This window comes from Electrophorus electricus, chromosome 1 (assembly GCF_041902795.1).
Source record: "Electrophorus electricus isolate QZ-2024a chromosome 1, ASM4190279v1, whole genome shotgun sequence".
Lineage (NCBI taxonomy): Eukaryota > Metazoa > Chordata > Actinopteri > Gymnotiformes > Gymnotidae > Electrophorus > Electrophorus electricus.
The window spans coordinates 27,501-52,453 of NC_137497.1; the positions used below are offsets into that span (position 1 = coordinate 27,501).

General features: G+C 40.6%; 2 protein-coding genes and 1 long non-coding RNA gene across 3 annotated transcripts in view; 2 read left to right on the plus strand and 1 right to left on the minus strand.

The window, feature by feature from the left end:
* Positions 1-2,576: 2,576 nt before the first annotated feature.
* Positions 2,577-7,834, plus strand: LOC118241491 (uncharacterized). The gene is made up of 3 exons (XR_014126632.1): positions 2,577-2,667; positions 7,308-7,386; positions 7,495-7,834. It is a non-coding gene; the product is annotated as an uncharacterized LOC118241491 (long non-coding RNA).
* A 2,278-nt stretch (positions 7,835-10,112) lies between these two features.
* On the plus strand, positions 10,113-12,787 carry LOC113568909 (uncharacterized). Its single transcript, XM_035525976.2, has 5 exons — positions 10,113-10,260; positions 11,051-11,326; positions 11,473-11,612; positions 11,755-11,855; positions 12,113-12,787. Exons 1-5 carry the CDS (start codon positions 10,143-10,145, stop codon positions 12,246-12,248), a joined length of 771 nt encoding a protein of 256 aa, XP_035381869.1. The 5' UTR covers positions 10,113-10,142; the 3' UTR covers positions 12,249-12,787.
* Positions 12,788-18,510: 5,723 nt separating this feature from the next.
* The window catches only part of LOC145651318 (uncharacterized), a gene marked incomplete at its 5' end in the record, with an annotated part of 33,846 nt that continues 27,403 nt past the window's right edge, over positions 18,511-24,953 (minus strand). The window contains 7 exons of the mRNA XM_081697629.1: positions 18,511-18,545; positions 18,759-18,913; positions 19,680-19,769; positions 19,959-20,029; positions 21,502-21,573; positions 21,636-21,773; positions 22,362-22,461. Of these exons, the coding sequence (XP_081553755.1) occupies positions 18,511-18,545; positions 18,759-18,913; positions 19,680-19,769; positions 19,959-20,029; positions 21,502-21,573; positions 21,636-21,773; positions 22,362-22,461 (661 nt within the window). The remainder of the gene's footprint in view (positions 18,546-18,758; positions 18,914-19,679; positions 19,770-19,958; positions 20,030-21,501; positions 21,574-21,635; positions 21,774-22,361; positions 22,462-24,953) is intronic.

Below are 24,953 nucleotides of genomic sequence, written 5' to 3' on the forward strand. Positions count from 1 at the left end.
TCCCTTTGTCCAGGTGGGTCAGTGTGGTGTGGAGCAGATGTGCAATTGCATCATCAGTGGAGTGGTTGTGGCGGTATACAAACTGCAGTGGGTCCTTGGAGGCTGGCAGTGAAGATGTGATGAAGTCTCGGACTAGCTTTTCAAAGCACTTTATCACAACTGATGTGAGGGCAACAGGGCAGTAGTCATTGAGGTCGGAGGGTCGAGGTTTCTTTGGCACAGGGACGATGGTGGATCGCTTGAAGCTGGATAGGACGGTACCGAGTGTCACGGAGAGATTGAAGATGTCGGTGAATACCGGGGCTAGCTGATCTGCGCAGGCTTTGAGGATACCTGCAGATACCATCTGGTCCCACCGCCTTCCTGGTATTCACCCTTTTAGACACTCTCCTCACGTCATTCTCTGTGATGAGGAGAGGGCGCTGTTCTATAGTGGGCTCTGCGCATGCACCGTTGGCTGCACCGATAGTACCATTACCATTAGCACTAGCACTAGCACTAGCATTAGCATTAGCACTAGCGCTGTTAGCATTGGTGCTGCTAGATGTATCCTCGAAGCGAGCGAAGAATGTATTCAGCTGGTTTGCCAGAGACTCATCTGCAATCATCAGTCCGGAGGGTGGGCTCCTGTAGTCCGTGATCATCTGTATTCCCTGCCACAGGGATCTAGAGCCACTCTGCTGGAACTGTGTCTCTAGTTTCTTCTCCTAGCGCCGCTTCGCCTCCCTCACCGCCCTGCGCACTCCGTATGCTGTAGACTTGTACTCGTCCATGTTCCCGCTGATGATCCCCGCATTGTAGGCAGCAGTGCAAGGGTTCAGAGCCTCGCGGATGGTTCTGTCCACTCAGGGCTTCTGGTTGGGAAACTTCTTGATGGTGATTCTTGGAATCATGTCGTCCACCAGTTTCCCAATAAACCCCACTACTGCCTCCGTAAACTCGCTGACATCATCAGTGCTGCGCCGGAACATGTCCCAGTCTGCGTCATCCAGAGCGTCCTGCAGAGCGGCCACCGATTGGTCTGTCCAGCGCGCAACCTCCCTCTGAACCAGAGCTTCCCGTTTCAGCATTTGTTTATATTTTGGTAGGAGGAAGATGGCAGCGTGGTCCGACTTACCAAACGGTGGATGAGCTAGTGCCTTGTAGCTGTCCTTCTAAGTATAGAAAGTTAAGGATGTGATAAAACAACTGTTTCTGCATCCGTGATCGTAATAGCTGCTGCTGCCACCGCTCATAGTCAGGCAATTAAGCCTCGCACTACTGCATCTAAGGTTTTGGAAAGGTATGCCACAGGCCTGAGCTGCCCATTGTGTTGCTTGGCACACATATTGATGGCAGTCCCTGAATGTTCATGAGTGTATAGATGACAAGGTTGTGTATAGTCAGGCAATATAGTCAGGCAGAAAAGGCAATATCTGGATCACTCAAACAGATTACAGGCATCTGATTGTTTTTGGAAACAAAACTGGCACTCACTTACTCCCACAGAATTAATAATTGCACCTGAAATGGGACCTTCTTTGATTGCTGCTAGTTGATGAAAAAGTTGCTGTAGCATCAACCAAAAACTAAATTAGGACCATGTATGCATAACTTTTGGAGTCAGTTTTCCTGTAACTAATGTCATCGTTTCTGAAAACATACTCAGTGAGTTTTGGGGTGCATTCTGCAGACAGCCCTAGTCACTGTTTAATTTCCAGACAGTGCGCTCCCCAGTATGTGTGTTAGGTTCCTTATTTTTTGCCCTATTTAGTTTGTGCGTTTGACTGTTGTTTAGAGTCGTCGGACATCTTTTTTTCTACAATCCCTAACCCATCTTCTACTTTACCTTTATATTGTTTGACTTCTAAGTTCTGCGTGTTCAACTGTGGTTAGGGTTAGGAGCTTGTCAAGTGCAGGATAGAGGAGTTCCTGGCATTGTACCTATGAGAGCACAACCTGGTGCTAATTAAAATGCATACTCCACAATAAATGTAGTATAACACTGTAGCGGTTTTAACACTTTTAATAAATTGTCAGTTACAGTTGATAAGGTTAATTGGGGCACCATCCTGAATAATAGGAAACACCATCCTAATTAACAGGAAACATTAATTTTATTTGATTTATAAATGATCAATAATTTAGTCTCCACTCATGGAAGTCGTGAGTTCAATGCATGATTATTTCTTGTCTACCAAACATTATAATGTCACTCTTGACTCATAGACATAATAACTAAGGGATATTAATTGAATAAGCAGAGATAAGAAAAACATTCACTACAATCACTAAGATTCTACCAATGACCAAGAGGAGTATTGAGTTTACTAGTAGCACTGTAATAACAATCATAACAATGCAACCAAGCCAGAATTAACACAAATGATTCATGGTGGATAAAAGTAGCAAACTTGGCTACTAAAGAAAAAGAAACAAAAAGGAAAACATGAACTTGAACTTGCTTGTGCTGAATTTTAGGGAAGTGCCTGGGCTTCTAAAAATAATATCAAACAGCATAACCACAAAGAAAAACCATTGCCTGGTTTAGAACAGGAACCATCAACCATTAACACTTTGTCCCATAATTCTAAAGGTCAAGATCCAATCTGCTTGCAGATTGTTCCACAACTTCTCTTGAACAGTCATATGTTTCAGCTAAGAACTCAGGCAAGGATAGCATTTGATGTAAGTATTATGCTGTTGACTGAGGCTTTAATAGTTAAATTGCTTGAGCATGTCAAAATATTTTTGTAGCCTCTTCGTCTTTGTGCCGTCATGTGCTGTATTGATAATATATTGAGAATCACTAACACCTGGTGTGAAGTTTCAAGTTTCAAGTTTCAAGTTTGGTTTATTTGTCACATACATAGTCATACACAATATAACTCGCAGTGAAATGGTTGAGCGTGCTCTGTCCAAACTGAGGAAAAAGAAAACGGGTGCAAAGAGAAATATATATTCTATATATGTACAAAAATATATTAACAATGTATGTACAATATATGTATATTATGATTATATACACAATGTACAATGTATATGGTTGTGTGTATATATATATGTACACAATGTATAGAATGTACAGATCCATTTTGGAAAATGGCATATTTACAGTTTTGATGTTACATGGTTGTAATAGAATATCTATATATATATATAGTTATGCTACATGGTGGTGGTAGTCCCCACAGTTTATCAGTTTCCTGATTCAGGGCCCGAATGGCCTGTGGGAAGAAGCTCCTCTTCAGTCTCTCTGTCTTGGTCTTCAGGGAGCGAAAGCGCTTCCCTGACCTCAACAGAGAGAAGAGCCTATTGTTGGGATGGATGGGGTCCTTCACAATCCTCCTGGCCTTGGTCTGGCACCACTTGTAATAGATGGTCTGCAGGTCAGGAAGTTCTGTACGAGTGATGTGCTCTGATGAACGCACCACCCTTTGGAGTGCTTGTCTGTCCTGCTTGGTGCTATTCCCAAACCAGACTGTGATATTCCCCGTGTGGATGCTCTCGATAGTGCAGGTGTAGAAGTTCCGCAGTACCTTGGAGGGCAGTCTGAAGTCTCTTAGGCGTCTGAGGTGGTAAAGATGCTGACGAGCCTTCTTTGCCAGGGAGTTGGTATGGCGGGACCAGGACAGGTCCTGCAAGATGTGAACACCAAGGTACCTGAAACTACTCTCTCCACCGTGGTTCCACTAATCCTCACAGGTTGGTAGTGCCGCTCCTGCTTCTTGCTGCAATCCACGATCAGCTCCCTTGTCTTACTGATGTTTAGGAGGAGATTATTTTCCTGGCACCAGTTTTCCAGGTGTTTAATCTCCTCCAGGTAGGCCCTCTCGTCGTTGTCCGAGATCAGGCTCATGACAACGGTGTTGTCAGCAAACTTGACTGGAGCTGGAAGTGGCTGTGCAGTCATAGGTGTACAGTGAGTAGAGCAGGGGGCTTAGGACACAACCCTGAGGAGCTCCAGTGCTGAGGGTAAGGGTGGATGAGGCACAGTTGCCCACCCGTACCGATTGTGGTCTGTCTGTTAGGAAGTTGGAGATCCAGTCGCACAGGGATGTATGCAGTCCTAGATCCTCCAACTTAGTAGTGAGTAGGGAGGGGATGATAGTGTTAAATGCTGAACTGTAGTCGACAAACAGCATTTTAACATAATTTCCTGTCCCTTTGTCCAGGTGGGTCAGTGTGGTGTGGAGCAGATGTGCAATTGCATCATCAGTGGAGTGGTTGTGGCGGTATACAAACTGCAGTGGGTCCTTGGAGGCTGGCAGTGAAGATGTGATGAAGTCTCGGACTAGCTTTTCAAAGCACTTTATCACAACTGATGTGAGGGCAACAGGGCAGTAGTCATTGAGGTCGGAGGGTCGAGGTTTCTTTGGCACAGGGACGATGGTGGATCGCTTGAAGCTGGATAGGACGGTACCGAGTGTCACGGAGAGATTGAAGATGTCGGTGAATACCGGGGCTAGCTGATCTGCGCAGGCTTTGAGGATACCTGCAGATACCATCTGGTCCCACCGCCTTCCTGGTATTCACCCTTTTAGACACTCTCCTCACGTCATTCTCTGTGATGAGGAGAGGGCGCTGTTCTATAGTGGGCTCTGCGCATGCACCGTTGGCTGCACCGATAGTACCATTACCATTAGCACTAGCACTAGCACTAGCATTAGCATTAGCACTAGCGCTGTTAGCATTGGTGCTGCTAGATGTATCCTCGAAGCGAGCGAAGAATGTATTCAGCTGGTTTGCCAGAGACTCATCTGCAATCATCAGTCCGGAGGGTGGGCTCCTGTAGTCCGTGATCATCTGTATTCCCTGCCACAGGGATCTAGAGCCACTCTGCTGGAACTGTGTCTCTAGTTTCTTCTCCTAGCGCCGCTTCGCCTCCCTCACCGCCCTGCGCACTCCGTATGCTGTAGACTTGTACTCGTCCATGTTCCCGCTGATGATCCCCGCATTGTAGGCAGCAGTGCAAGGGTTCAGAGCCTCGCGGATGGTTCTGTCCACTCAGGGCTTCTGGTTGGGAAACTTCTTGATGGTGATTCTTGGAATCATGTCGTCCACCAGTTTCCCAATAAACCCCACTACTGCCTCCGTAAACTCGCTGACATCATCAGTGCTGCGCCGGAACATGTCCCAGTCTGCGTCATCCAGAGCGTCCTGCAGAGCGGCCACCGATTGGTCTGTCCAGCGCGCAACCTCCCTCTGAACCAGAGCTTCCCGTTTCAGCATTTGTTTATATTTTGGTAGGAGGAAGATGGCAGCGTGGTCCGACTTACCAAACGGTGGATGAGCTAGTGCCTTGTAGCTGTCCTTCTAAGTATAGAAAGTTAAGGATGTGATAAAACAACTGTTTCTGCATCCGTGATCGTAATAGCTGCTGCTGCCACCGCTCATAGTCAGGCAATTAAGCCTCGCACTACTGCATCTAAGGTTTTGGAAAGGTATGCCACAGGCCTGAGCTGCCCATTGTGTTGCTTGGCACACATATTGATGGCAGTCCCTGAATGTTCATGAGTGTATAGATGACAAGGTTGTGTATAGTCAGGCAATATAGTCAGGCAGAAAAGGCAATATCTGGATCACTCAAACAGATTACAGGCATCTGATTGTTTTTGGAAACAAAACTGGCACTCACTTACTCCCACAGAATTAATAATTGCACCTGAAATGGGACCTTCTTTGATTGCTGCTAGTTGATGAAAAAGTTGCTGTAGCATCAACCAAAAACTAAATTAGGACCATGTATGCATAACTTTTGGAGTCAGTTTTCCTGTAACTAATGTCATCGTTTCTGAAAACATACTCAGTGAGTTTTGGGGTGCATTCTGCAGACAGCCCTAGTCACTGTTTAATTTCCAGACAGTGCGCTCCCCAGTATGTGTGTTAGGTTCCTTATTTTTTGCCCTATTTAGTTTGTGCGTTTGACTGTTGTTTAGAGTCGTCGGACATCTTTTTTTCTACAATCCCTAACCCATCTTCTACTTTACCTTTATATTGTTTGACTTCTAAGTTCTGCGTGTTCAACTGTGGTTAGGGTTAGGAGCTTGTCAAGTGCAGGATAGAGGAGTTCCTGGCATTGTACCTATGAGAGCACAACCTGGTGCTAATTAAAATGCATACTCCACAATAAATGTAGTATAACACTGTAGCGGTTTTAACACTTTTAATAAATTGTCAGTTACAGTTGATAAGGTTAATTGGGGCACCATCCTGAATAATAGGAAACACCATCCTAATTAACAGGAAACATTAATTTTATTTGATTTATAAATGATCAATAATTTAGTCTCCACTCATGGAAGTCGTGAGTTCAATGCATGATTATTTCTTGTCTACCAAACATTATAATGTCACTCTTGACTCATAGACATAATAACTAAGGGATATTAATTGAATAAGCAGAGATAAGAAAAACATTCACTACAATCACTAAGATTCTACCAATGACCAAGAGGAGTATTGAGTTTACTAGTAGCACTGTAATAACAATCATAACAATGCAACCAAGCCAGAATTAACACAAATGATTCATGGTGGATAAAAGTAGCAAACTTGGCTACTAAAGAAAAAAGAAACAAAAAGGAAAAGAAATTGAACATTTACACATTTTACTATGTGTAATAACCAAAGAGTCCTCAGTATTGCAACCTACAAAGCATTTACACATTTTGCTATGTGTAATAACCACACAGTCCTCAGTACTGCACTCTACAAAACATTTACACATTTTACTATGTGTAATAACCACACAGTCCTCAGTACTGCACCCTACAAAACATTTAGTGAGTGTATATTGACAGAATTACTTATATTCATCTAGGCAGCAAGTGCTTAATTGCATCTAGAAGAGGGTATAACACAAATCGCACTGATCATATAAAACATGTATGACAATTATAAGTATTAATGCACTTAACACTAGGCAGATATTTGCTGTGTTTTTGTGGAAATAGAGGCAGTTGTTGTATCTGCTGAGGTATTTGTGTGTTAAATGTGATATACTGAGTTGATCATGACTCATGATGCTGACACTGAAACACTGAAACACAAGATATACCAATGCCACGGTACTGACCAAACTTACACAGTAATCAGATCAGAACTGACCAAACTTGGACAATGTAATGCCACATGTAACATCACATACCGTGATTCAGCTCTCCGCTGCACTGTGGCCTTATGATCCATTACCTTAGAGATTAACAGCCAGTCATGATACAGCATGAGAATATAAACAACCATAGAAGCATCACTAATATTTATCAGTGCTATACATGCAAACATTACACATACTTTATGCTTTTAACTTAATTGTTTTTCTCTAGCTAAGTGTGTCCGAAGAAATAATCTCCTCACTGATCCAACGCTTGCTTCTGTCGCTCGCATTTCTGACTTAAAGAAATGGTTTGTAAACACCCCAGATTTGTTGCATGCTTATAAATGCCTGTATATTCCTAATAGTGTTTTATCTTTCCTTTCTTGATGAATCTTTGTCATTTTACCTCCAAACAGATTCAAGCCGGGTCGGTGTGTATGAAGGACAGAGACAGATGATGGAGCAATGTGTTATAGGTTATGTTTGAGCAAACACAAGCGGCAGCAAAAATGTCTTTAGTGGATTTCTTTCCAAAAAGATTGTAAATTACAGTAAATGCAAAAATAGTTTATTGGGGAAAGTGTAGATATTGACTGAGCAGTAGTTCTAAACTTTGCTGATAGTTTCAAATATAATTTGATATTATGTAAGATGCTAAAGATTAAATGTAAATTTATTTAGAAATTTAAAACCAATCTCAACCTAAAGGTGGTAATAAAGGCAACTGTGATTAAGATGCAGATAGAACTAGCCTGTTTTAAATCTCTTGTGGCAGCTTGATTTGTGCTGTATCATGTGTATTAAAATGTGCTAAGGTAAATAAACCAAATCTTTGCAGGTCGAAGACATTCTCTTAACCACACAGAATTTAACTTTTAAAAATCACTCAACCCCCCTCCCAAAACAAAACCAAAAAACAAACCAAAAACAAAAATGATCACTCAGGACACCCCCCTCCCCCTTAGTGATACATTAGATCATTCTCCAACCACTTAACTTATGTCTTAAAAAACTCCTACCTCCAGTATAATGGTTACTCTAACCCTAACCCTAACCCTCAAAGTATAATGGTTAATCTAACCCTAAACCTAATCCTCCAAATGGTTCTAATAGTCTCAGGCAGGCTCATTACTTCCCTTGAATCAGACAGGGTGGGACTACCTCCATTGTCTTTCCTGTGTGCTTCCTGTAATCAGAGGGCAGTACTCAACTGTTCAACAGATACAGACATGTAAAACATGTCCAAGTGGATTCACATCCCTTCATTCATTCTTTATACATACCACTGTAACGGGGTTCTGCTCCTTAGCCTGGATGATTGTCTCCTTGTTGCTGCAGGGCTGCACTCTGTGTCCTCCTTACCATAGCCATCTACATCCTTTACAACATTTTATTTGTTTTCACTAAAAATGGAAACAATTCTTTTAAACATATTATTGCAGAACTTTACTGACTGAACATCATTACTGATCATCATCAAAAATCTTTTTTTTAATGACAAGAGTATTGTTTGCTGTATTGCATAGTTTTGAACCTAAGTCAAACCCTAACCCTAAGCTAACCCTAAGTCTGCTATAATTTCTTCTTGGCCCTGGCTTTGAATCTTTTGTTTTGAATCTTTTACCAGTACAATAAGGACGAAACCTCAAACACTTCACAAGGCTTTGGCAGCCAAACACAGTCTATAAACAGATGATGTTAACCAATAACGTTTTGAAGCGTATAGAATATAGTCCCCATACAAGGTCAAATATGTTTTAAATCAATACAAGAGCAACATGTAAATGTTCAGTTCTGTAATTAAATCCTGAGAAATTGTTACTGAATTCATTGCCTTAAGCCATCAGCAGCTTTCCAGCAATTTCTTCTTTTTGGATATAAAGTAATGTCAGTTTATGGCAGGTGTATCACAGTTAAAAACTACAGAATGAACACAGAACACAGAATAAATGAGTAGCTTTGCTAGTCGTTAATATCAGATTTTGCAGAACCATCACTGGTGCCCATGACTCACAGATGTGTTTGAACTACTGAGTCTATATAATCACATGGATTGGCTTGGATTTGATATTATACATAATCACCTGCCATTAATGCCAGTCGGGAACAACAAAGTTCTTTCTATCTAAACTCAAGTTAACTACTTCGTAGCATCACCTGTTAATAATTTTTTAGTAATTAAATGAGCGACTAAACAAGCTGACACCTTTAATGATGGAACATCTACTGGAAGGGGCATAGCCTTTTACCATAAAGCTCCCACACTATGGAATAACCTTCCTGTGAATGTTCAATATTTAGACACAGTGTCAATATTTAAGGCTAGGCTGAAATTTTTTTTTACGGTCAGGCATTTTTTTAACTACTTCCCATCTTAGGTAAAGGTGTATATCTGGGGGTCCATGGGCATTGAGAGTTATAGTAAACTGGGAGGTTCTTGAAATTGTCTATTTATAGCATTTAGTTACCACTTTTAGCCAAAGTGACTTATGATGAGTGCAACATGAGCAATTGAGAGTTAAGGGCCTTGCTAAGGGACCCAACACTGGAACCTTGGCAGCAGTGGGGCTTAAACTGGCAAACTAGTCAAGTGACTCTATTACTAGTCAAATACTTTAACCACTAAGCTACCACTGCCCATGTTGAGGATGTTATGATGCTGTCACTTCACCTCTCTTTTGTCACTCAAGTTTGTTGACAGAGTGGTGGAGTGCTGATGTTCCAGGGTGCCCTTATGCCTGTGGTTCCTTCTGGCTCTTTCCTTTTAGCTGTGCTACCATAGCTAGATCTGCTGGAGTCCATTACTGCACACTATAGTTCCCTAATTTACACACCCTCATACCTGGACACGCCTAATAATGTATTCTCTCTTTCTGCTGAGGTACACCTAAACCTATATATACAGAGAACATATAGAAGTCCTAGATGTGGTCGAGGCACACAGATCAATGTTGTTCCCTCATTTTCATAAAATAATCAGAAGCTCATTCAGTGTCACATGATATGATCCTAACGAACCTTCCCACAGAAGCCTTGGAACCCACATCTAACAGCGATTATCATCATGGAGGAGGATAACAAATATGTAGACCCTGAGAGCATCTATACAAACATAGATGACTACAAGAACCAGCCAAGAGTGCATGAGAGATCCTGCCAGGACACTAAATTACAGAAACGAGGTAAATATTCAGATCAACCACCGAATCAAAGGCAGAACAAAGTGAGGAATATTTAGGATCTATATCCCTCTGTAACCAAAGAGACAATTAACTATATTTTTTAGTTGCCTAATTTCTAATTTAGTTCCCTAATAATGTGCATCTTCAAAAAATTGACAAGATTTAATAAAACATAAGAAATGAATGGTTGAAATGTTTGGTTGTGCTGCAGCAGAAAAAAAAGAATTGTTTTTAGATAAAAGTAAATAAAAGTATTAAAACATTTAAATCATCAAAGAACTATTACAACACTTAAATCATTAAAAGTGTGTTTTAGATTTTGTCTGATGTAGATTGAAATACATCTGCAATGCAGACAACTGGAACATGATGTTTTTAAAAACAAAGCAACATTTCAGGCTTCTAATAGACAGAAGTTGTGGGTTAAGAAGGAAAGAGGAAGTATTACCTGAAGTTTCTGCCACATAAAATAACCTATATATAAAATCATTTTTAAAAGAGATGCACCCTCAGCAAATAGTTTTCTTCAGAACTCTCTCACCACCATCAAAGTATAGGAAAGTTACTTCAAATGATGCAAACTCTACAATAGACAATATTTATCATAGCATAATCACATATGTGTTATTTCATTGGTGTGATACCGTCCCTGTTTTGTTTTAAAGGAGAAAATATGAAAAATAAACAAAGAGTAGGTGTGTCCAGACTTTTGAATAGTACTGTACCATTGCAGTAGAATCTGAAAAGCAGTAGAGGAGGTCTAACCATTTTGCTGTTGTAATTCTCCCAGGCTATGAGGCTGCATCTGAGGGGAGGCAGGCATGCTCTGGAAACCCAGCTGCAGTGTGTTTGGGGCTGCTGTGTGTTCTCCTACTGGCTGTTATCATCGGCCTGGGAATAAAACATGATTCAGGCAGAGACCAGTTACAGAGAGGCTATGACAACATGACTAAGGAGAGAGACCGACTACTGGACATTAACAATAATTTGACTTTAGAGAGAGACCAATTACAGAGCAGTTATGATAACCTCACTATGGAAAGAGATGCAATTCAGCAAAAACTGGGTGAGGATGAATAAAATTAGTAGTACCACAATGGAAAATATACACTTACTGATGAAAATGCATTATTTGCTAAAAGACAGTTGTAAATGAAACAGCACTGAAATAGATCACAGTCACACCACTCTTCACTGTCTTTCTTTTTGAAGAGAGGTGTTTTAAAGGTTGGAAGAAATTTGGAAGCAGCTATTACTACTTTTCTAATGGGAGAAAGAACTGGGCTGAGAGCAGGCAGTACTGTAGAGAGATGGGAGCAGATCTGGTGATCATAAATAGCAGAGAGGAGCAGGTAAGGGGAGTGGAGAGAAGACCCTCAGATCTGCTAGAAATCTCCTAATTCAACTACATTCTATAGACTGAGTAATCTAGATTATATGTATACACTATCAGCACAAATCTCCTTATTCTAATGATATTTTCCTTCCCTCCAGGAGTTCATTAAAGAGGCAAACATATATACCTGGATTGGTCTCAGTGATGCACAAACAGAGGGGAACTGGAAGTGGGTGGATGGGTCACGACTAACCACTGTGTGAGTAAAACAACCTTCCCTATTTTCATGACGGTTCACACATTTGTGAGTGTAGACTACACCCATACACTTTATTTTCTAACAACCTGTGGTCATTTTTCAATGGCATGCAAGGTGGATTAACTCACTGAAAACAATCTCAAGGATGCTGTTATGCACTGGTGCCATTTTGTGGTTAAAACAAATTAAAATGCTGTAATATGTGAGCTGTAATCTGTGTTGGAATCTGTGTGCTGTATTCTGTGTGTTAATTCCAGATACTGGAGGAAAGGGGAACCCAATGATGCTCATAAAGATGAAGACTGTGCTGTTTATCTCAATGAAGTTGTCTCTCTAAATACGTGGAATGACATCCCCTGCTCATACGAGGCAGGCTGGATCTGTGAACTATAGTTCCTTCCATGTGGCTTTAGACATTTACACCATTTGATTTCTAAAACCAGTATAATTTTGGAAGGGTGTTAGTCTATATTTTAATTCATTTTCAAAACACACAATTTTAGATGCACCCTCACTAAATAGTTTTCTTTCAGAACTTTAGTTCCTCACCTTATAAGTGCTCTGCATTTGTGAAGATGTATAATGAAAAAGCATCATAAGTGACTGTCTCATGAAGATGGTTAAGAGAAAACCAAGAGCATTTAAAAGTGTCATCAAGGTATAGAAAAACAAACAGGAAGCATAGACCAGACTTTGGTATAGACCTTCAGTCTACCAGCCAAGTGCTCAACACTGAACCTCAAACACAGTGGAATGTTTCCTCTTACAAATACCATTCATGTTCTTTATTTTACTACATCCCTCAAAAATCTATCCAGTGTAGCTTTCTCTGTGTTTCTCTGTGTTTCTGTTGGTGTGAAACAAATTAAAGCATCTTTTCTTCAAGAGCAAACTTCCCTGTATAGAAGGAGACCCTCTTATGCATAAAACTACTGAGTAAAGACCACACACCTGTTCCAGGAAAAAGACCTGTGTGCACTGAACACAGCTCTTAATGGTGCATTGTAAAGGTGTATGTAGGAACAATGTTGCATTATAAAGTTGTTACCACAATGTTACTAAACGTGTTCAAGTATGTAAATATATATATATGTAGAGAAAGAGATACTTTTTCATATATAAACTGGCTCCACCTCCTACTAATTCAGAAACACGTTGTTTAAACAGATGATGAAGGACCTCTGTCAGAAATGTCCTGTTTCTCTGGAAACTGTGTGTACTTTACTACAATTTTGAATATATCTACATTTCTTACTGCAGTTACTCATTATATATATGTATATGAATCTCCTGTCACATCACATCCAAAAGGTGCTCTATTGGATTGAGATCTGGTGACTGTGGAGGACATTTGAGTTCAGTGAATACTTTGTCATTTTCAAGTTTGAGATGATTTGTGGTTCATGATAAGTGCTTTATCCTGCTGGAAGTATCCACCAGTAGATGTGTTCACTGTGGTCATAAAGGGATGGTGTAACGAATGCCCGAGTGCCGCAGGGCGTGGAGCAGGATGCACAGACTCTCTCGACTTTGTGAAACATTTAGGACAAAGAACATTTAGGACAATGGTGGCACTCACAAATAACTGTAACAGCGAATATATACACACTAAACGTTAACGATTAAGATTGTAATGTAAACACACGCTATACAAACACTAACAAGGGCTACACAAACATGGACATTAACATTATACTCAGATGCTAACAAACAACGACCAACAGTGAGGTACGCACTGACGGAGGTTTAAATAAACTGACAAACACTAACGATTAACCCAGTACAGGTGGGTGTGGCTACAGGGGTGTGGCTACAAATAGGAATAAACCCCCCCACCCCCTTACCCCCGCCCCCTGCACGCGGCAGGCCATACCATGTGACTTGGACAGCACAGAAGGAGTGAGAGGCGAGGTTTCAGGCTTTTATTGTCCATGACAATAAGCAGAGCAAAACAAAGGAAAAGAAAATACATGGAGAAGTCGGAGTTTCAGTGGCGCTTGGTAATCTCTCTGTAGTCTGATAATGCACAGCACTGACTTCAGGTACCTATGAGCTTAAATAAAAGAGGAAAATAAGGAACAGATGTGTGAGGTCAATAATCAGGTGATTGTGAGAGGAGCAGGTGTGTTGTGCAGTCCTGAGCAGGAGTGGGCGTGTCCCTTCTGCTGGACGACCAGCCTACCGTGACAACAGGTGATAAACCGTGATAAACATGTTCAAAGTCACTTAAATCATCTTTCTTCCCCATTCTGATGCTCAGTTTCAACTTCAGCATGTCATGTCTACATGCCCAAAGGCATTGATTTGCTGTCATCTGATTGGCTAATTAGATATTTGCATTAATGAACAGTTGATCAGGTGTGCCTGATATAGTGGCTGGTGAGTATATATTGACAGAATCACTTATATTCATCTAGGCAGCAAGTGCTTAATTGCATGTAGAAGAGTGTATAACACAAATTGCACTGATCATATAAAACATGTATGATAATCAGTATTACTACACTTAACAGTAGGCAGATATTTGGTGTGTTTTTGTGGAAAGTACAGACAGCTGTTGTACCTGCTGAGGTATTTGTTTGTTAAATGTGACATACTGACTTGATCATGATTCATGATGATGACACTGAAACACTGAAACACAAGGCATACCAAACTTAACGCTATGATACTCACCAAACTTAAACAGTAGTCAGATCAGAACTGACCCAACAGTTTTATTGGCATGTGGAGGCAGATGCATGTGTGGAGGAAAGCGAGATTTATTAGGTGCAAATCCAAAGTCATGGCCATTAGGGTCAGAAGTCCAGGGTCAGTTTATCAATATGAAGAGTACAAGGATACATGATAAACAAAGGGCTAGGATAAACAAAGGCTAGGAAACACAAACCAAAAGCACACGAAGGCAAACAGGGGAAACAGCTATAACAAAGATGCTAGGCAGAACTCGGAGAAACATACATCCAGCCAGATAAAGGTTTTCAGATAATCAGACATTCAATGAACAGCAGAGACACCTGGAACCAGACAGGGTTTAAATGTATGAACTAATTAACTCAAAACCAGACACAGGTGAAAGGAATAACAGGCATGGAAAACAATACCAAGGAACAGAACAAATAGGAAGTAAAGAAAAACAGAGAGATGAGGGTAGCCATTCGTTACACAATGAATCACAATTAGATCAGAACTGATCACAGTGCCACATGGATACTGGCTTGGATAAAAAGCTTTAGACACAATATATTAATATATAAATGATATTTCTTGTCCAGAAGGTTTTCACAGGGGATTAAAAGAACTGCTGATTTCACATCAGATATTAACAAGAAACAAGTCAAGACATAAGTCAAGACAAACTGTCCTGGCTCCCAAATGGTGTAACAAACTTCCACTGGCTTTCCAGAAATGTTATTTGTCTGGATGGCTGCTATTCTTGCCAGGTCTCTCTTATGAAATATATATATATATATATATATATATATATATATATATATATATATATATATATATATATATATATATATATATATATATATATTTTATCTCAATGGGACTTCCTGGTAAAGTAAAGCAAATGAAATAAATGAATTGTAATACAACTATGAAGAACTGAACTCATAGTCTTCCAGAGTGGCCACAGTTCTACATGTTAAATTTCAGTTTGTATTAAATGATTTCTACTTTAACTTGGTCAGCATATATCCTTCTTTCAGGGTTAATTACAGTGGCCCTACATATCAGCCAGCCTGCTTTTATTCATAATTTTTTAAAAAGTTGACTCACTGGGCTATTGTCCGTGTGGGATTAAATACAGAGCCCATCAGATGAGCACAGTCAGTGCTGATTATCTTAAAGGATCGTGGGTACTGGGGTTCCCAGGGCTGGGAGTGTCTGCTCTCCTAATGCCATGCTGAGGCCCCCTGCTGGCTGTCAGCAGCACAAGCTGAGCTCAGATGGTGTACATTCTTTGAAAAAATAATTCTGTTAAAATCATGTTAAGAGAATCTTTGTTTACACTCTTTGACAATGTTAAGCCACTGCAAGATCATATCACATAGCCATTATTCATATTTGTACACAATACCATTACTTTGCCTAAGTTCTAATGATTAAATGAATTTACTTTATTTACATTTATAGCATTTAGCAGACACTCTTATCCAGAGCAACTTACAAAAGTGCTTTGTCATTTAGTCATACAATGTATCCTCGTACAGTACAGTAGGACAGAGTCCAATATACCAATGAACTAGAAGACTGTTGAAATACAGGGATCAATGCTGATACCTAGAAGTACAAAACACATATAAGATGATGACTAGAATTGCAAAACATATATAAGCTCTACAGACAACAATAAATGCAATAAACAATAAGGTCTAGAGTTTCAGATAGTCAACATAGGACCAGTCAACATCAGTGCAGTAAACAATACCCTACAATAAGTACTAGAGTTTCAGTTAGTTAACATAGTTAGGGTTAGTACAGTACAGTATCTAAAGGGTTAGGGTTAGGGTTAGAACAGTACAGTATCTAAATGGTTAGGATTAGTACAGTACAGTATCTTTAGGGGTAGGTTTAGTACAGTACAGTATCTAGAGGGTTAGGGTTAGTACAGTATCTTTAGGGTTAGGGTTAGTACAGTACAGTATCTAAAGGAAGACAGATGCCTGTGTGTAGCTCAAACCTTGTTTGACAGCCTTTCAAATACATAAAAACAGACATAAGGTACATTAAGAGGATAGATCTTCTGTACACATGCGTCGATTCTTATTGTTAGAAATGTATATTTTTATAACCTCTCAATTCTGTTATCTCTGCATACTGTATATATGTACTCAGTACTTCAGTACTGGGCTTTATCTCTACATACTGGATACATGTACTCAGTACTTCAGTACTGGGCTTTATCTCTACATACTGGATACATGTACCCAGTACTTCAGTACTGGGCCTTATCTCTACATACTGGATACATGTACTCAGTACTTCAGTACTGGGCCTTATCTCTACATACTGTATATATGTACTCAGTACTTCAGTACTGGGCCTTAATGTAGATGAGTTGTTTTCTGTTATCTTATAATTATAAGCAGTGTGAGATGTGAAGCTACGATCACATGTGCAGAATTTCTAACAATAGCCTGTTTTGTATAGCCTGGCTAACTGACCAATCAGTGAATTTAAATGTGGTTGCTGAGCTTGTTGCAGCTGGGTCAATTTAATTTGATTTCATTGTGTTTAATTTTTAACTCAGCTGTGTGCCATGAGACACAAGTTAATCTGAGCATTTTCTGTTCTAGCCGCAAGCTAACGCCGATTTAACCTAGCCATGTTTTACAGTTAGCTTGAAATAATTGAGGTTCATCGCTAGAGGGTGCTGTTCTCTCTTTTTTGTTGTTGTTGTTTTATTGATCAGGAAAAACCTATAAAATAGATGAGGTGGACGTTTTCTATGTATGATATGGAATTTGAGTGTATGAGTGAATGTTACTATGTAAATGTCTAAGAATTTGTAGATAAGATTATTATGAGATTATTTATAATAAAATGACTACACTATACAACCACATCTTCCTTTTATTTACATAATTTACAGATATTTATATTTTATTTATAGAGCAGCTCCTCATTGGTTTGGCTCAGAAGCTTCTTTTTGATGTCCTCTTTCTCCAGGTACTCCTACAGGTTAGTGATCTCCTCCGCTAACCGCCTGAGGGCAGCAGAGTCTTGGTGTGAAGCGTAGCCTGCTGTTAAAGGCTACAGATATAGTACATCTGTGAGGCTAACAGCGCTTATTATATGAAGCCTTATAGAGGTCATTTGGAATGATCTCATTCAATGTAGCTGAAATAAGCACACTGCTTAAAACAGGACAGCCTGGACACTGAAGAAGAAACCACACACACAAAAAAACCCCCAACAACATTAATGTGAAATTTGTTATGATATACTGGAAGAACACTTTGAAAGCCAATGCTGTACAGTAAGCGAAGCAGACCAAGTACAAGGAAGACCTGGTTAACTGTAGAGATATTCAAGCTTCAGTGTTAGACAGCAAACATTAAATTGGCCGAGGTTGTCCTGTAAATTACAAATGTTGTAGCCTTACATTACCTCATATGCAATCATCTCATCACATGAAAATGGAAAACAGAAAGAAAAAATGATGCATTTGGATAGCAAGTCCACATGTGAAGTACAGACTGCATGGATGAGTAAGTCCAAACTGTTGACATGCGTTCTGCTTGAGGCAGCGTGTGCAGGAAAACTGCTATTGGCACGTCCCTCATTTTTGAGGTGATTATCATTGCTCTTCTAAGACAGACGTCTGTTTTTCCATATTTGCAGCCAGCCTCCAGTACAGATTAATTAACATGAGCATTAACTTTAGGCTATTACTGTTGTCTCCTTTTGGATTGCTTACATCTGAATGAGTGTGCCACATGAAGCATTGTTCTTTTGCTCATGCAGGGTTAAAGTTACGTGTTTAAGGTCAGAGTCAGGATCAGAGTGAATGACAGTATTAGGTGGACAGCTTGTGTCAGGCAGACGTGTGGCACAAATGCAAATACATATGAAATCACTTCAAGAGGAGGTAGGTACTGAATTCATGTAAAACAAACACAGGAGCGGTGGAATGTGAATTATGCTATGTGCAGTGGATCCGGTGGCAGAAGGTGAGGCCTGAGAGCAAGATGGAGACACTGCAAAAGTACATCCAGTGCAGAGACACGAAGAAGAGCAGACAGCCGCACACGCACTCCGCAACCGTGGTGACCGCCTCTGCCTGCTCTGGCACCAGCGCTCCATCTTCCGGCTTTTATTGCTTGTGTGGGGAGAGACATGCAAGCGTGCAGGGTGTGTGGATGACTGAGTCATGGAGTGCCTTTGACTGACTCTTGTCTGGTGTCTGAAGTTGCTCCTCGTGGCTGTATGCAAGCGTCTCCAGCCATTTCCGTGGGGTGAACTTCTGCACAGCAGTGGGGAAGATCATGGAACAGTGGAAGGAGGAGATGAGGAGGAGATGCTGGACAGGGTCAGTGATCTGTTCTCTGTGTTGTGAATGAGCACTGTTTCATAATCATTTGTAGTTTTAAAAGTGAATGATTACTGTTTAATACTATATCATACTTCACAAAGTGAATGAGCACTGATTTATTCTGTTTGTACTTCTCACCATGTGATGCACATGGTGCACACTGATTTATTTTGCTTTGTACTTCACTTTGTGAATGAGCAGATTTAAATCACTTTGCATTTCACAAATTGAATGACCAGCAGTTTATTCTGCATTCTAGTGCACAAAGTGAATGGGCACTAATTTAAACCACTTTGTTCTTTAATAAAGTGAATGAGCGTGTTTGTGACTTGTTGGTAATTAGACAAAATATGCTTACAAAAGATGCACTTGTTATTTTGATTGATATTATTTATTTGATGAACAATAAACGAGTGCTATTCAAACAGGTCAGTTTTCCGTGTATAAATCGATTAAATTAACTTAATTCAATTAACATTCAATTAAGTAAATATTATTATTATTAATCTTATTCTTAAATGATCATGCACATTTAACAATATATATAATGGGATATATTTTTTAAAATGATGATAAACAATATGAAGGCAATAAAAATGAGACATTCATCTGCTGAATTTTTGCATGCAATCTTAATCATGATTAAAAATATAATTACACACACGGAGGTAGCGTATATACTGCTTTTTAAAAAACAGTTTAACAGCAAGAAACACATGCCTACTTGACATACATGCTCAATTGCACATGGCTACTTAGCATATGAAACAACATCTGACTCTCTATTGCCATAGTCCTGTCTCCTTGCCAGAGAGGTCACAGAGGTGACCTGAGACAGGAATTTGGGCAGATTCTGGGTTCTGGGTGAACTGTGGGTCCAGGAATGCCAGGGACGGAGCAAATGAGATCGGGAGCCTCGGGACTGGCCACAGAGAAGATTGGCCCCCATCCGTTGTGCATAAAAAATCTCGCTCTTCTCCGCACGTGTGCCCGCCTCCTAACCGCTCACCGTTACACTATGAACGTGGAGATACAACTAGATAAAAGCACATGATTACCTTTGATTCTCTAGGAGGAGACCTGCAGGGAGTCTATACTCCAGACTGGCTGCTGTGTGTTCTCCTGCTGGCTGCAATCACAGTTTGGTGGGTCACAGAGCAGCTACTAACAACCTGACTATAAAGAGAGAAACCAGTTGCCCATCAATTATAACTACATACTGTAGAGAGAGAAAGTGTATAAGGGGAGTGAGAAGGACTCAGAGGAGGCTTAAATTTGGTTCTGTTTTTTTCCAAAGTAGTATTGCTGTGTAATGCACCAGTTGCATCAGTTTTCTGTGAATATAAAACTTTCCTTCTGTTTTTTTTTCCTCTTCTTACTGAAGAAGAGCTTGTTGTTGAAGGTCTTTCATCTTTGTGTGTTTGTAAAGCCATATGATTTTCCCTAATTTTGGAACCTCCTTTTAAAAAGTCTTATATAGTCAACAGAAAAGTAATATTCATATATTCACTGTAAGTGAGTATATAATTTTAGATATTATTGTCCACTTGTTCTCTAATAAATGTGAATAGACAATTGATAGCATTACCTATGGGTTGAGTACGTATTTCCTGTTTAAAGTGTACTTGGACTTCACATTGTAAAAATTTCCTGTTTCTGTTTGATGTGCAAGTATGGGTCTCTCACTCTTACGAAAGTTCAAAGTGCAATGCTGCAAGGGGCTAAAACAGCCATTGTGTCGGCATAGGACAGGCTTAAGATGGCATTTAGGGATTTATTATTAACCCCCTGATTGTTTACATATGTTGTAGTGCTTGCTTTTGACACCTTATTGTTGGGGGGAAATTGGGATGGATTAACTAAAATCACAATGTACACACATAATGTACACATATACATTATGTGACATTAACAACTACTACCAATTGCTAAAAAAAAGAAATAAGGATACAACTAAATTAGACCAACCACATACACACAAATGAACTCTTAAGCACAATGTGAAACATTCATTTTTAAAATACAATCAGTGAAGGGCCCCACGGCATCCTGGGAGTCCTCACCATGCCCCTCCTCTGCTGTTCACAGTCCCTCAGTGAACATCATCACAATACAAATATAAAAACTGAGAAATCACTATCCAAAGCCAGAAAACAAAAGAGTCCAAAATCATCCAAGTCATGAATATGCATAATCACACCAAGGCTATATGAAAATATTTTTAAAAATCATTCCATAATCTGTCCTGTGCAACAGCAACACAAGAGAAAGTAACAGGACAGAACAACTATTATAAACATAACAAAATTTGATAAGATTAATCATTTTAATAGGAAGTTCTAAGCAATACTTTTCTCACAGATCCACTTGTTTTTGTTAGAGCAGTTCTGGTCATTCCAGCCCTTCAGATTCAAAATCTCACCACCGTCCTTCACAGTCCTGAGGGTTACAAATCTTCATTGTTTGGCTCCTTATTAGCCCAGTAGCTGAGATTTAGAGAACTCGATTCAAGCTCTGATTCGTGTTCTGTTACCCTTCAGTTCAGTAAGAAGTAAGAGGTTTATAAATACAAAACAACAACAAAACAGTGACTCTTATTGCCAGATGTCCTCTGTCTGCGTCAGTCAGACCAATCCAAGCTCGACTGTTGCCCACCATTGTAAGCATAAATTCCTGCAAATGTGTTTGCTAAGTATGAAAAGGCAGTGGAAGGATAACTGATCTCCCTCCCTCACCTGTTCCTCTCTGCTCTTTATGATCGCCAGGTCTGCTCCTCTCTCTCTGTAGTGCTGTCTGCTCTCTTTCCAGTACTTCTCTTCAGTAGAGACGTAGTAAACACTGGACCTAAAGTATCTCCAGCCTTGTTTAATGGCCTCTTAACGGTATTTCCGGAGAAATATAATCAATGAGTTGGTAAACTATTTCTCAGAACATTACTTTAAGAAAGAAACACATTGGTGCTGTTCACAAATGATATACAGCACTGATCAAAAATCTTTAGAATCTTGTTTATTATCTTAAAATCATGTTTATTTTGCATATAACCACTGTAGTACACAGGCAAACATTAGTATATCATTAATGCAAAAAATATCTTTGTAATAAAATTATTATTAGGATAAAATGTGGCAAGAAAGATTTTTCATTTGCTTTTAATACTTCAAGCCTGTTGCACCTCCAGTGGAGCCCAAGCGACATGTAAAATCTTTCAGCATGATAATGACAATCACAATGACACTCCTGCTGTCTATATATGTACACATACAGGAAGAGCAGCACAGAGCCTCACTCTCAATATAACTGCTGAATTACAGAACAAAGCAAAAAATCACTCGGTGACATTGTAACATGTTTTAAGTAAATCAACACTTATTACCCATATAAGAAGCTTCAGATACCATTTTCATGAGTGCTTAAGACTTTTACACAGAACTGTAACAGCCTGGAAATGTTCACTTAACAGGTTGAGAAAACATTCTTTGGAGTCCCACTCTTTGTTTCTGTAGCTTGTCTCTCTCTTCAGTCAGGCTGTTGACCCTGCTCTGTAGTTGGTCTCTCTCTGCAGTTAGGTTGTTGTAACCAGTCTGTAACTGGTCTCTCTCTGCAGTGAACTTGATCCACAGCACTGTGATTGCAGCCAGTAGGAGAACACACAGCAGCCCTAGACACAATGCAGTCAGTCTTGAGCATCTATTCCCTGCATTGTTGATTCCTGTATTCATACACATTTAAGAATTAATTTTTCAGGAAAAAAAACAAAAACTCTCCACACCCCCAATCTCTGTCTAACTGTCAGTCTCTCAGTTACACACATGCACACATGCACACACCCACCTTCCCTTTCTTATATGACACTGGTAATAAACAACAAGAGCACTAATATAACTAATATATTCCCTATACCCTACCTCCAACACCAACATATTCCCTATACCCTACTTCCTACACTAATATATTCCCTATACCCTACCTCCTACACTAATATATTCCCTATACCCTACCTCCTACACCAACATATTCCCTATACCCTACCTCCTACACTAATATATTCCCTATACCCTACTTCCTAAACTAATATATTCCCTATACCCTACCTCCTACACTAACATATTCCCTATACCCTACCTCCTACACCAACATATTCCCTATACCCTACCTCCTACACCAACATATTCCCTATACCCTACCTCCTACACTAATATATTCCCTATACCCTACCTCCTACACTAATATATTCCCTATACCCTACTTCCTAAACTAATATATTCCCTATACCCTACCTCCTACACCAACATATTCCCTATACCCTACCTCCTACACTAATATATTCCCTATACCCTACCTCCTACACTAACATATTGTCTCTATATATTTTTGCTCACAGTCGTGTATATCATACAGGCCCTTACTGTTCTTGGACTCCCTAAAGGAGAAATAAATGGTGATTGAACAGGCGCTTACACTGCAGCAGCTCAGAGACAAACGTGAGGAAGCAGGAGGACAATGTGGTTACGCTGTCAGAATGGCACACACACACATGCGCGCACACACACACACACACACACACACACACACACACACACACACACACACACACACACACACACGCGCGCACACACTCTGTGGGTAGTCGCCTGCCAGCTCTGTGGCAAGGGGCGGAGGTGATGCCTTTAGCCATTCCGAGGCTGTCTGGAGAATGGATCTCAGACGGAAGATCTAACGCTGTTAATACTGGGGGAGACAAAATACAAAAAGTCACTCAAGGTGTTCCCCAGGTATCTGTCCTTGGCCCTCTCCTGTTCTTTATCTATATGCTGGCCCTTGGTCAGATTGTCCACAGGCATGGTCTTCATTTCCACTGTTATGCAGATGACACTCAGATCTATATTAACACCGAGGCCAACACTACCCTACCATTTCCTGTTTTACTCTCCTGTATGCAAGATCTCAAGCAGTGGATGAGCATAAACTTCTAAAAACTCAATTCTGATAAAACAGAATTTCTACTTATTGACCTGAAGTCCAAAATATCAACATTTTCCAATCTTAAATTAAATATGGATGGTATCTTGATCAGTTCCTCATCCACAGTTATGAAAATTGGCATACTCTTTGACTCCTCTCTCTTTTAAACCCCACGTCACGTCTCAGGTCAAAAATGCCCCTTTTCACCTCTGTAATATTGCCTATCGAGCCACGGCCCCGAGACCAACGCCAAATGGAGAGGCCAAAGCACCAAATGACCCGACACGGGCCAGCACGAGCAAGACAGAGGGGGGAAGGACCGGCACCAAAAACATCAACAGACACACAGACACAGAGACGGACACACTAACAGACACACAAACACAGAGACGGACACACTAACAGACACAGACACCAAAGGGACAAAACATCTGGTACAAACAACGTGACGGGGACAGACACAGTGACATTAGTAATAATAGTAACATTATTTCACAAGTTAACAAGTCCAGGTAAGATGGCGAGAGCCCCGGGCTGTTCCCCAGTTGTCAGCTGGGCTGCAGGCTAACCCGCCTGTGGGGAATTGCCCCTCGCCGATTTGGGGGGTGGAAACTTTGCTGTCCCACCACAGGGGGCGCACCAGCCACCTTGCCCATCTCTGGAGTGGACACTGGTATCGCCTCTTTCCTGCCTCCACGAGGCTTCAGTACGGGTTCAAGAGTTCCAGGGCTGTGTTCCCCAGGGAAGGGAGTTCTCTCCTCGAACAAGGTTCCCTCTAGGTGTTTTGCGCTGGCTGGCTTGCTTGCGACTAGGCAATACCGGAGCCTTGGGCCGCCTCATAGGTGCCAGAGACAGACCGAGCATCAATGTCTGCGGGAGAATCCCCATAGAGGACCTGTTCATGAGTGTATAGAAATAAAGGTTGTTTATAGTCAGGCAATATAGTCAGGCAGAAAAGGCAATATCTGGATCACTCAAACAGATTACAGGCAGCTGATTGCCAAACTTCTCCAATGAGCCCTCAGCCCTTTGTCTCTTCTGTGCTCTGTGCTCTGCTCACCAGAAAACCTGGTGTGATTCAGGATGGG